This window comes from Sardina pilchardus, chromosome 3 (genome assembly GCF_963854185.1).
Source record: "Sardina pilchardus chromosome 3, fSarPil1.1, whole genome shotgun sequence".
Taxonomy (NCBI): Eukaryota; Metazoa; Chordata; class Actinopteri; order Clupeiformes; family Clupeidae; genus Sardina; species Sardina pilchardus.
This window is the reverse complement of record NC_084996.1, coordinates 2,262,082-2,275,182: the sequence shown is the minus strand read 5'-3', so window position 1 is coordinate 2,275,182 and position 13,101 is coordinate 2,262,082. Positions and strand designations below refer to the sequence as shown.

The window sequence follows — 13,101 nt, the reverse complement described above, 5'->3', positions numbered from 1 at the left end:
GCCTCGCTTGATCCACAGCCATCTGGATGCCTTTTCTGCGGCATCGGTGATGCTCCTGATGGCTCTCCGCATCTGCAGCCCTCCCACACCCAGGCGCTTCAATACCTGGTACAGGGACTGGCCTGCAAAGCCTCTGCAGCCAACCTCGATGGGGTCACATCGGGTCTTCCATCCGCTGCTTCGACAATCGCCTACCAGTCCCTCATACTTGGCTCTCTTCCTCTCAAAGGCCTCCTCCATGCGGTCTTCCCAGGGGACAGTCAACTCCAGCAGGACCACTTGTCTTGATGTTTCTGACACCAGGACCATGTCTGGCCTGAGTGTTGTCACAGTGATGTTCTCTGGAAATTTGAGCTGCCTCCCAAGGTCGACCTTCAGCTGCCAATCACGTGCTGTTGCCAGGAGTCCTCCTGGTGGACTTGGACGCTGTTGTGTCTTCTCCCCTGCTTTAACAAAGGCGATGAATAGCTATAGCAAAACATATGCCCACCAAATTTGGTTAATTTTCGTGAATGTACGTGTCAACCACAACAGACAATGCGCTAGGTGGCGCTATGGAGTCCCTAAGCCACACCCGAGGCCAGAGCTCTGTCTTTATCTAGCGGCAGCAATAACACACAAGCCCACCAAATGTGGTTCATTTTTGTGAATGTTTGTGTCAACCACAACAAACAATGCTCTAGGTGGCGCTATAGAGTCCCTAAGTCAGACCTTTGGCCAGAGCTCTGTCTCTGACTAACAATAGGAATAACACACAAGCCCATCAAATTTGGTTAATTTTCGTGAATGTACGTGTCAACCACAACAGGCAATGCGCTAGGTGGCGCTATAGAGTCCCTAAGCCACACCCGAGGCCAGAGCTCTGTTTTTATCTAGCGGCAGCAATAACACACAAGCCCACCAAATTTGGTTCATTTTTGTGAATGTTTGTGTCAACCACAACAAACAATGCTCTAGGTGGCGCTATAGAGTCCCTAAGCCACACCTTTGGCTAGAGTTTGTCTCTGACTAGCAATAAGGATAACACACAAGCCCATAAAATCTGGTTAATTTTCGTGAATGTATGTGTCAACCACAACAGGCAATGCGCTAGGTGGCGCTATAGAGTCCCTTAGCCACACCCTAGGCCAGAGCTCTGTCTCTGACTAGAGATAGCAATAACACACAAGCCCACCAAATTTGGTTCATTTTTGTGAATGTATGTGTCAACCACAACAGACAACCCAACAGAGCGTTCTTAAGCCTTCTTTAATCATTGTCTAATATTAAGGAAAGTTTAAGATCTATTAATTATAACACCAACTTCCTGTTTCTTAATAAAACGCCATAATTCAAACCTTCGCCATTTCGATATACTTTTGAAATTCAAAAATCTGGTCGCAATTCCTCTCGGGCATCCCCTCAAGATCATTTTAGTGCTTATATGACATGATTTCGATAAACTGTGTAGGAGAAGTGTTTCAAAATACGTGATGTGCGAAAATCATAATCATAATCATAACTCAAATTCTTCTAAGATTTACTATATTGTTTAAATGTAAACGTTGTTCAGATTAATACAACACATATGCCCACCAAATTAGGTTCATTTTCGTGCATGTATGTGTCAAACACAACAGAAACCGCGCTAGGTGGCGCTATAGAGTCCCTGAGCCACACCCTAGACCAAAACTCTGTCTCTGAGTTTCGATTGCAATTCTACAAATAACTGCCAAATTACAAGAGTTTTAGAGCATGCCAAGTTGGTGAAAAAAGGCCAAACATGTAAGGAGGAAAAAAACGTAATAGGGTCATTCCACGCCAAATCAACCAGAGCCCACGCACTTGCGTCTCAAAAAAATCTGAAAAAAATACCATGTGTGCCTATTTTACCCAGGAGACACTCTGTAAAATGTTTTTGTGCTAAGATCAATACTTTTCAAGTAACAGCCAGTTTTACAGGGGGAGGGGGGTGTCAAATTTGTTCTACCTCTTTTTTTTGTCAAAGTTCACAAGCTCATTGCTCAAGAACTAGAATCTGTAGGAGGCTCAAATTTTGCAGGCTGGTGCATAAATAGAAATAGTATGCAGTAAAATCACCACGAGTAGTCTGGATGATCCTGCATGGTCATAGCAGTCCCTCAAAGTTGATCAAAATTTTATTGGAGTTCTTGGCTGGGCTCTGTTTAGGCTTACAGAAGACATATTTTTACTCAACATAGGCTCTTGATTTTTTTTCTCTTATTGAGATAAGTAGAAACACTCTCCGAAAAAGCAATGAAGAGAAAAGAAAATCCATCAGGGACCGAACAGCAGACCTCACAAGTTTGAAAAATAATTTTGGATCTCATATTCAGAGCACCCTAACACCTTGTGGGAATATACAAAGATTTTTTTTATATTTTTTTCTATAATCTGCATTACCTCTTCTTTTTAAAAACACCAATTTGACTTGTCTTACGCGAATCTTTCTTTTTCATTTTCCACCCTAAACATGGACAAAATGCACCATTGAGATCAATATGTTTTGTCCCCACCCGGCAATTTCAGTGATTCAGTGATTTTACTGGCACCTAGTGGTTACTCTATACAAAACAAATCTCTCAATAGATCTCTATGGTGCATTTTGCCCTTGTTCAGGGTGGGAAATGATATAGAAAGATTTGCATAAGACAAGTCAAATTGGTGTTTTTAAAAAGAAAAGGTAATGCAGATTATAGAAAAAAATATAAAAAAAATCTTTGTATATTCCCACAAGGTGTTAGGGTGCTCTGAATATGAGATCCACATTTATTTTTCAAACTTGTGAGGTCTGCTGTTCAGTCCCTGATGGATTTTCCTTCTACTTATCTCAATAAGAAAAAACCCCCAAGAGTCTATGTTGAGTAAAAATGTGTCTTCTGAAGGCCTTAACAGAACCCAGCCAAAAACTCCAATAAAATTTTGATCAACTTTGAGGGACTGCTATGACCATGCAGGATCATCCAGACTACTCGTGGTGATTTTACTGCATACTATTCCTATTTATGCACCAGCCTGCAAAATTTGAGCCTCCTACAGATTCTAGTTCTTGAGCAATGAGCTTGTGAACTTTGACAAAAAAAAGAGGCAGAACAAATTTGACACCCCCCTCCCCCTGTAAAACTGGCTGTTACTTGAAAAGTATTGATCTTAGCACAAAAATATTTTACAGAGTGTCTCCTGGGTAACATAGGCACACATGGTATTTTTTCCAGATTTTTTTGAGATGCAAGTGCGTGGGCTCTGGTTGATTTGGCGTGGAATGACCCAATAATAATCTGAGCAAAAACAATAGGGCCTTGCACCTACGGTGCAGCCACTTTCAGTGGCCGCACCTCGGTGCTCGGGCCCTAATAATCTGAGCAAAAACAATAGGGCCTTGCACCTACGGTGCTCGAGCACCTAATAATACCTCGGTGCTCGCGCCCTAATAATAATAATCTGAGCAGAAACAATAGGGCCTTGCACCTACGGTGCAGCCACTTTCAGTGGCCGCACCTCGGTGCTCGGGCCCTAATAATAATCTGAGCAAAAACAATAGGGCCTTGCACCTACGGTGCAGCCGCTGCTACAGCGGCCGCACCTCGGTGCTCGGGCCCTAATAATAATAATCTGAGCAAAAACAATAGGGCCATGCACCTACGGTGCAGCCACTTAGTGCTAAGTCTCCAATAGTGCTAAGCAGGTCATCATTTGCTTTTTCCACTAAACGAGCAATATCCCCCTTAGCTTCGACAGCTTCAGTTGAAACATGCCTTAACCCTCTAACCGCCCGGGTTTTTTTGGATTTTTGCATAAAAAATTCAAAAGGCCATGGCTTGAAAGTGGTCAGAGATAAAGTCCTACTGTAAATGTGAAAATCATTGAGTATGAACTAAAGTTTATAAAGGGAGTAAATTTACTCATCTAATTTGCATATTATGACGTCACAGAATGGCAATAGCGTCAAATTATGCACATTTCAGTAAATATTGATTGTTGAACACATTTGAGCAGTTTTACTTTGATTTTTGTAATTTCTCCGACATAACAAACAAACAGGACCACAGCCACATGTAAACCAACAATAGTAAACTATTAGTATTATCACAATCCCTATGTTACTATATAATAAAGTAGCCAGGTCAAATCAGTTCCTATCGCGGATGACTTTGTAGTTCTTCAGAGCCCTATTTTTACTAGACCTGCTGTCTGTACCATGTCAATTACAGACACTATCATCATGATTATCACTGGCACCAAGCACACCATGCTTATTTGAACCCTTTGGTCAACATTGCTGCAGGTAAACATTGACGTACACACGCAAAGACCCACCTCCATTCACAGACGCATCTTGACTGTCACTGCCAATGAACGACCGATCATAATCTCCAAAAGGCAGATATTCTCCTTCAGAATCAGAGTAGGTGAATGGCAGACCCAAGACTTCATAACACACGACTTTGTTTTTTAACATTTGCCGTTTTTCTGCTTCAATTTGTGCATAGCGATCGCGCATTTCACTTCCGCGTTATAAACAGGAAATGCGTCTTTTTTTTTTGTTTCTCGCGAGTAATACAGGCACTTCCTGAAAACTTTTTTACTCAAGTTTGGGCTTGAATCGGAGCTCTGGATGTCTGCCAACTAGTGGTGGAGAGTACAAAGGCGATTTGTCACCCTACTCGGATCTACCGTCTGTTTTAATCAGTGATGTTGCTTGTCGCCGTACGGCGCCTTGGGCGGTTAGAGGGTTAAACCCTCCTCAAGCCATTGTCTTTGACAAGCAACAGTGTTTTCAAACACTTTTTTCATAGAATCAACAGCCTGAGAGAAAACAGCAATATCAACAATTGTACCCTCGTCACCGTCTGGAGGTGGTGGTGGTGGGTCCGGCAAAAGATCGTCTACATCGTCAAAATCCCCCAGTAAAACAGGTGTAGGAGCAGGAGTGTGAATAGAAGGGGCCAGAAGAGACATATCATCCGGACCTGGTGAAATGGTCTCATCCGGATTAAGGTCTAACAGGCTCATGATTTAGTTAGTCTACCCTCATACACCACAGTTCAAAAGTACAGTAAGCAAATTCACAAACTGATCACACAATGCTAGTGTCAATACGAATGTAACACATCACATAGTCAAATTCAAATAGGCGTCTACACTAGAAGCTTGTATCTGAATGTACACACAATTCAATACTGATATTCAAAAAAACTTCAAGTTCCAAAATAAGTACAGTATTTACAGTTCGAGCCCCACGTTGGGCGCCAAAATCTGTAGCGGTAGTGGGGTAACGGTCGTTGGGCGACCATCACTCAGACAGAGTAAACTAATAAGCAAACTAAAATTCAGAAATTATAAACAATGCTAAGCTGATAAGAAATTAGGTCCAAACAGGAGTTCAAAAGATGTACTGTATTGAATATTGTATATTCTGTTGTGTTATTCAGTACATCACCAAGCATAAACACATAAAAACAAAACCACCCAGAAGCAGTCAGCAGCTCAATAATATATCTAGCAAGCCCCTCGCTAGAGGGCAGCAGTGATATTCTCGGTAAATCACAAAAAAGGCGAGATGCAAAAAGGTCCCAAAAACGCAAAAAGGTCCCAAAAAGCGCAAAAAAAGGTTCTTCAGTCCAAAAAGACCTCTTCAGCCTACAAGGCCACAATACGTCTGCACACAGTAGAACCAAACTAGGCTAGGCATAGATGCAGCAACAGGACAAATACACAAGCTACTAATAACAAGATAACTGCTCTCCAGTGTGGTTAAATAAACAAAGTAAACAACAAATAATAGCCAAGTCACGGACAAAAGAAAAGCCCTCCCTAAAACCAGGGTGCAACAAACGTGACTTGCTCTCAAGTATTTTACAATTACAATTAGGCTACAGTTTAGCAATTGAAAGGCAACCCGGGCGCCAGAGGAAAAGAAAAATGTAGAAATGAAAAGTATTCCCCCAAAAAGGAAAGTAATAGCCCTCCCCGGTATAGCCTATATTAAACTAAACTACAGTCGCGCTGAGCGCTTCAAAGCACAGGAAAAAAAGACGCAAGCGCAGCCCTAAACACTGGCCCTTTGCTAACGTGATCGCTTGCAGAACAATGATAAAACAGTTCGTTACAGCAAAGCGATCACGGAGCTCAGTGTGCAAACAGCAATTGCAACTCCGTTGCGTGTCTCCTGCGCGCAATGATAAGACAGTTCAAAATGCAAGGAGATCACCGAACGGAGTGCACGACCAAACAACAACAACCAGTTGAGTCAAGTACAACTACTCTGCTACCGCGATTGTTGGCCGAACAATGATAAAACAGTTCTTTATCGCCAGCAATCACGGAGCTCGGTTTGGACAGACAGAGGCAAACGTCTACAAACCCTGAACCACTCGGCGGCTTGTGTCAACCTGCCGGACAATGATAAAACAGTCCTATTAAGGCTTGGTGATCACAATTGGCCCACACGAGCGCACAGACAAAGCCCAAACCAGGCCGCTCTCCCAAGACAAACACAATACCTGTATCATGTTCAGCACTCGCAGGGAAACGCCAGCGAACCAAACACACAGCCGACCCCGGTAGAGGAAACGTGAGGTGAGAGAGGGCGGGACACCTTTACCTGGACTGCCATAAATAGACGTTGGCTGTTTCCCGGATGTAGCCACCATGTTTTTTTGACGGTAAACACTTTTATTATAGGGGGGGCAGATTTGATCGCCACTAACTGAGAGGAGACTCGCCATGGTGTGTTTGAAATGGCCGCCGCAGAGGGAAATGACATCACATGGTGCTGGTCACATGGTCTTGGGACAAACCATTTTTGAGTTACTGGGGGAGGTTTTGTTTGTAACATAAGGCGCGTTCAAGTTCAACTCCAAATGACCTCTTGCAGCAGCGAGAGCTGCCGGTGGCAGCAGGGGAGGGGATACAAACTCTGCTATGAAGTTGTACACTCTCTTCTTCCCATAGAGTAGACTTGTGGACATGAATAAATTATATTATTTTAAGTATTTAAATACATAATTTACATTTTAAACTATTATTTGCCTTTAATATTAAGACTTTTGAAAAAGATTGCACAAATAATGTATTTATTTCAATGGTTTTAATTGTTTTTGGACCTCAACTTTCTCACATTGAAATCAGACATGGACAAAACTGTACATTTAGGGCTATAATGACACATTTTAAGCAAAATGAAGAATATATTTTACATGTTGTCTATGTGATGTTATTTCATGAAGCAAGTATACACACAAAATGTTATTTGTTTGAAGAAATTTGATTGTATAAGTATATTTAACATCATTTGGCATGCAGTGTACCCTAAATTATAGAATCACCCAGCTGGAAGAAAACCAGCAAAGACCAGATACCAGCATGAGCTGGTTTCTTGCTGTTTTTTTTCAGCAGGGTGGTCTATGAATTGTGACTTTGGCTTACAATGTATAGTGTCATCAACTGAAGAAACATACTGACTCATGAAAAACTGTTTGTTTCTTGCTAAGATGAAGTTATGGAGTCGGAGACAAGCATCACTGCATCAGATGCTCCAGGAAAATCAGACCAAACTGATACAAGACTAAGTGACAAGGTGAGCACTGAATGTGATGCAGAGAATGAGAGAAGAAGGAGGACGTAAGAGGGAAAGTGAAAAAATATTAGAACCTCCATCCACCCGCCATGTTATTGTTTACAGGTGACTTACATTGTTTTTACTGTCTGCACTGTTTTACTCACTTTTACATGTGTCAAGGAGAGTGGACCAACAGCAGGAGAGAGCAGCTCCAAAGGTCTGGAGCATGAAGGTACCAGTGCAGAAGAACCTGGACATGCAATTCCATCTCACAGGAAGACGGGTAAGTCTGACGACTTGAGAAAAGCCACAGGCCCAAACATTGTTTTTGTATATATATATACACACACACATATATATATAGGTCCTATTTGTCTCAGCGAACCTTCTGTGTTAGCCTTGCGGACTCTGTGTCCTCCACCGCTCCCCTGTCACATGGGGTGCCACAGGGCTCTGTGCTTGGCCCCCTTTTATTTTCCATCTATCTACTCCCACTTGGCTCAATTCTCAGGAAACATGGCATCTCTTTTCATTGCTATGCAGATGACAGCCAGATCTATGTCCCTCTTAAAGGGTCACTGCACCCTAAAATAGGTTTTTTGAGCTGTTGATTGATTGAAAATACTCATAAGTGGTGAACTGTACTATTACCAGGGTTAATATTGACAAAAATCGTGTTTCTCGACAAAAGTAACATTTCGTCTGATTTTGTATTGGAGATATTGCTCTCTCGCGCATACTACCGTTTGAAAACATGCCATGGCATGTTGGTCCAAAATCCTATTGGAATGCTGACGTTGTCCTGCACTTCTAGTCCGACACTACGTCACCGGGTCGTTACAAATTAGGACTGAAACGCCCCAACACCTGCTGCCCTGATTAGCCTACCTGTGATAAGCCATGTCTGCAGCACTCATTCCCAGATTGACACGAAATCACCATGGTTGATTGGTTGCAGCAGTGCTGCACTCTCTCTCCAAATTTCAGAACGTCTAGCCCATTTTGAAAGCCGTTTTCAGAAATGTGAAATGGGTGGAGTTATGGGGTGAAGTGACTCTTTAAAAAGTTAGACTCCTTCTGTGTTAAGCCATTGCTTGAGTGTTTACACGACATTAAGGCCTGGATGTCTCTGAACTTTTTAAATTTTAATGAACAGAAGTTATGGTTTTTAGTGGCACTTTTGTGACCCCCCCGGTTGACCTAGATCACTTAGCACAGTATCGCAGGCCAATTATTAATAATCTGGAGGTAAAGGTGAATGCTGACCTTAAATTTGACAATCAGATTAAACCTGTGGTAAAGTCTAGCTTTTTTCAGTTAAGGCAGCTGGCAAAAATCAAACCAGTCCTCCAGAGACAGCACTTTGAAACATTCATTTTTGTGAATGTATGTGTCAACCACAACGGACAATGCACCAGGTGGCGCTATAGAGTCCCTAAGCCACACCCGAGGCCAGAGCTCTGTCTCTGAATAACTATAGCAATAACACACATGCCCACCAAATTTGGTTCATGTTGGTGAATGTACGTGTCAACCACAACAGACAATGCATTAGGTGGCGCTCTAGAGTCCCTAAGCCACACTCTAGGCCAGAGCTCTGTCTCTGACTACCGATAGCAATAACACACAAGCCCACCAAATTTGGTTAATTTTTGTGAATGTTTGTGTCAACCACAACAGACAACGCACTAGGTGGCGCTATAGAGTCGCTACGCCACACCCTATGCCAAAGCTCTGTCTCTGACTAGCCATAACAATAACACACAAGTCCAGCAAATTTGGTTCATTTTCGTGAATGTTTGTGTCAACCACAACAGAGAACGTGCTGCTAGGTGCCGCTATAGAGTCCCAAAGCCACACCTTAGGCCAGAGCTCTGTCTCTGACTAGCAGAAGCAATTCCACATGTAGCTGCCAAATTACATCCAATTCATAACCTTTTTTCTGCCTATAACAAGCAAGCGCAATACAACACAATAACACACAAGTCCACCAAATTTGGTTAATTTTTGTGAATGTACACTGCTCAAAAAAATAAAGGGAACACTGGTTCATAGGAGTATAGCATCAAGTCAGTCACACTTGTGAGATATTGATCTGGACAGTTATGTAACAGAGGTGGTTTGTGAATCAGGTTGACCTGCTTTGATGTCAACAAAATGTTCTACAGGTGTACTAGAGGGCCAACTGTGAGACGACCCCCAAAACAGGAATGTTTTTACAGGTGGTGGCACCTGGTAATTTTTCCATCTTCATCCTTCTTGACTGATTTGTCACTAGTTTTGCATTTGGATAAGGTCAGTGTTACCACTGGTAGCATAAGCCAGTATCTGGAGCCTACAGAGGTTGCACAGGGTAGTCCAACTCCTTCAGATTGGCACACCAATACGTTCCATTGCCAAAATGACTGCTGTGTCTCCCCCTGCAGTCTCAAGAGCATGGAAGAGATTCCAGGAGACAGGCAATTGCTCTAGGAGAGCAGGGCAGAGTGGTAGAAGATCCTTAACCCAGTAGGAGGACCAGTATCTGCTCCTTTGTGCAAGGAGGAACAGTAGAAGCCCTACTAGAGCCTCACAGAATGACCTCTAGCAGGTCACTGGTGTGAATGTCTCTGGCCACACTGCCAGAAACAGACTTCATGAAGGTGGCCTGAGGGCCCGATGGCCTCTAGAGGGACCTGTGCTCCCTGCCCAGCACTGTGGAGCTCAATTGACATTTGCCATAGAATGCAATATTGGCAGGTCTAACACTAGTGCCCTTTACTTTTCACAGATGAGAGCAGGTTCACCCTTAGCACATGTGACAGACACTGAAGGGTCTGGAGATGTCGTGGAGAACGTTATGCTGCCTGCAACATCATTCAGCATCATTCAGCATGACCGGTTTGGTGGTGGGTCAGTAATGGTCTGGGGAGGCATACCCTTGGAGGGATGCACAGAACAGGGCAGTGAACACAGGTCCCTCTAGAGGCTATCGGGCCCTCAGGTCAACCTCATAAAGTCCGTTTCTGACAATGTGGTCTGAGACATTCACACCAGCGGCCTGCTGGAGGTCATTCTGTAGGGCTCTAGCAAAACTTTTACTGTTCCTCCTTGCACAAAGGAGCAGATGCTGGTCCTGCTATTGGGTTAACGACCTTCTACCACTCTGCCCTGCTCTCCTAGAGCAACTGCCTGTCTCCTGGAATCTCTTCCATGCGCTTGAGACTGCAATGGGAGACACAGCAATCTTTTTGGCAATGACAAGTATTGGTCTGCCATTCTGGAGGAGTTGGACTGTGCAACCTCTGTAGGCTCCAGATACTGGCTTAAGCTACCAGTGGTAACACTGACCTTATCCAAATGCAAAACTAGTGAAAAATCAGTCAAGAAGGATGAAGATGGAAAAATTACCAGTTGTCACCACCTGTAAAAACATTACTGTTTTGGGGGTCGTCTCACAGTTGGCCCTCTAGTACACCTGTAGTAAATTTTTTTGACATCAAAACGGGTCAACCTGATTCACAACCACCTCTGTCACATAACTGTCCAGATCAATATCCCACAAGTGTGACTGACTTGATGCTATACTCCTATGAACCAGTGTTCCCTTTATTTTTTTGAGCAGTGTACATGTCAACCACAACAGACAATGCGCTAGGTGTCGCTATAGAATCCCTGGCCAGAGCTCTGTCTCTGACTAGCAGTAGCAAGAACACACAAGCACACCAAATTTGGTCAATTTTTGTGAATGAATGTGTCAACCACAACAGACAACAAGACAAAAAAAAGCATTTTTCAGCCTTTGTTAATCATTATCTCATATTAAGGATAGTTTCAGATCTATTAACCAAGGTGTTGTCATGCACACACATTGCAAATAAGCTGCAGGATTGTGGTGCCTTCACCCATCCTCAAATTGAGTTATTCTGTTGGTCTCCTTACCTCCACTGCACAACATGCATACACACCTACAATATATAACCCGAATAAAACCATTATACACATGATATTTTCTTTACCTTTTACTTTGCATCACACTGTCATTCTTGACTCATTTAAATTTTGGTCATTCATTTTCATGATGTTTACTGAGGAAGGGAGAGAATGGGGCTTAGATACAGAGAGGCATGCGGGATGGGGCCTAAGATAGAGAGAGAGAGAAGAGACAAGGGGGAAGGGGGGGGGCCTCGGGGGAGGGGGATGGTGCCTGCGTGCGTGTCTCTGGGAGCGGATGTGAAAGAAGCGGATATGAGACACATACTCATGAAAACATAAATAACTCACTTTCTGTTAATGCACATGTCAGGGGCACAAAACACAAAGAATATGACATGAGTCTAATGCAATCTCTCTTCTTTTTTATGTTTCAGGTCTAATAGAATGCCTTTATGATCTCCGGATAGTGCTGCTGGGGAAGACTGGAGTTGGGAAGAGCTCTACAGGAAACACCATCTTGAGGGGGAAAGAGTTCAAGGCAGAGGCATCTCCTCAATCAGTTACTAGCACGTGTCAGAGAGAGGCAGCTGAAGTCAGTGGGAGGCAGATTACAGTGATTGACACTCCAGGCTTGTTTGATACTGAGCTTGGTAATGAGGAGATCCAGAGAGAACTCACTAACTGCATCTCACTGGTGCTACCAGGTCCACATGTGTTCCTCTTGCTGATACAAGTGGGACGGTTTACCCCAGAGGAGAGACAAGCAGTAGACATCATTCAAAGCACGTTTGGTGAAAACGCCATCAAGTATACAATAGTGGTCTTCACTAGAGGAGATGATCTGGACAACAAGCCCATTGAAGAGTTCCTGAGTAAGCCTGGATCTTTTCTCATGAACCTCATTGAACAATGTGGTAAGAGATACCATGTGCTCAACAACAAAGAGACTGGAGACCGTACTCAGGTTTCTGCTCTCTTGGATAAGATTGACTACATGGTGGCTGCAAATGGAGGAGGTTATTACACTAGCAGGATGTTCCAGCAGATGGAGAAGGCTCTCCAAGAGAAAAGGGAGAGGGAGATGAGAGAGAGAGAGGAGGAGTTGATTAGAGAAAAGGAGAACATGAGAAAGGAGAAAGGAGATCTTCAGGCAGAATTTAAAGCAGAGATGGAGAGAATGAAGCAGGCAATGAAGGAAGAAAAGCAGAATGCAGACAAAGAGAGAAGGAGAAGAGAGAAAGAGTTCAGTGAAAGAGAGCAACGATTCAAAACAGATATCAAGGACATGGAAGACAAGTATAAAGCAGAGGTGGAGGAAATGAGAAAGGAAAAAGAAGATCTTCAGGCAGAATTTAAAGCAGAGGTGGAGAGAATGAAGCAGGCCATGGAGGAAGAAAAGCAGAATGCAGACAAAGAGAGGAGGAGAAGAGAGAAAGAGTTCAGTGAAAGAGAGCAACGATTCAAAACAGATATCAAGGACATGGAAGACAAGTATAAAGCAGAGGTGGAGGAAATGAGAAAGGAAAAAGAAGATCTTCAGGCAGAATTTAAAGCAGAGGTGGAGAGAATGAAGCAGGCAATGGAGGAAGAAAAGCAGAATGCAGACAAAGAGAGGAGGAGAAGAG

The 13,101-nt window shown here is 43.2% G+C and overlaps 1 protein-coding gene across 1 annotated transcript; it reads left to right on the top strand.

Moving 5' to 3' along the window:
- Positions 1-7,501: 7,501 nt before the first annotated feature.
- Positions 7,502-12,584, top strand: LOC134077625 (GTPase IMAP family member 9-like; the record flags this gene model as incomplete). The annotated part of the gene is made up of 3 exons (XM_062533327.1): positions 7,502-7,579; positions 7,742-7,844; positions 11,911-12,584. Coding segments are annotated over exons 1-3 (855 nt in total), but the record flags the coding sequence as incomplete, so codon positions are not given.
- Positions 12,585-13,101: the final 517 nt, after the last annotated feature.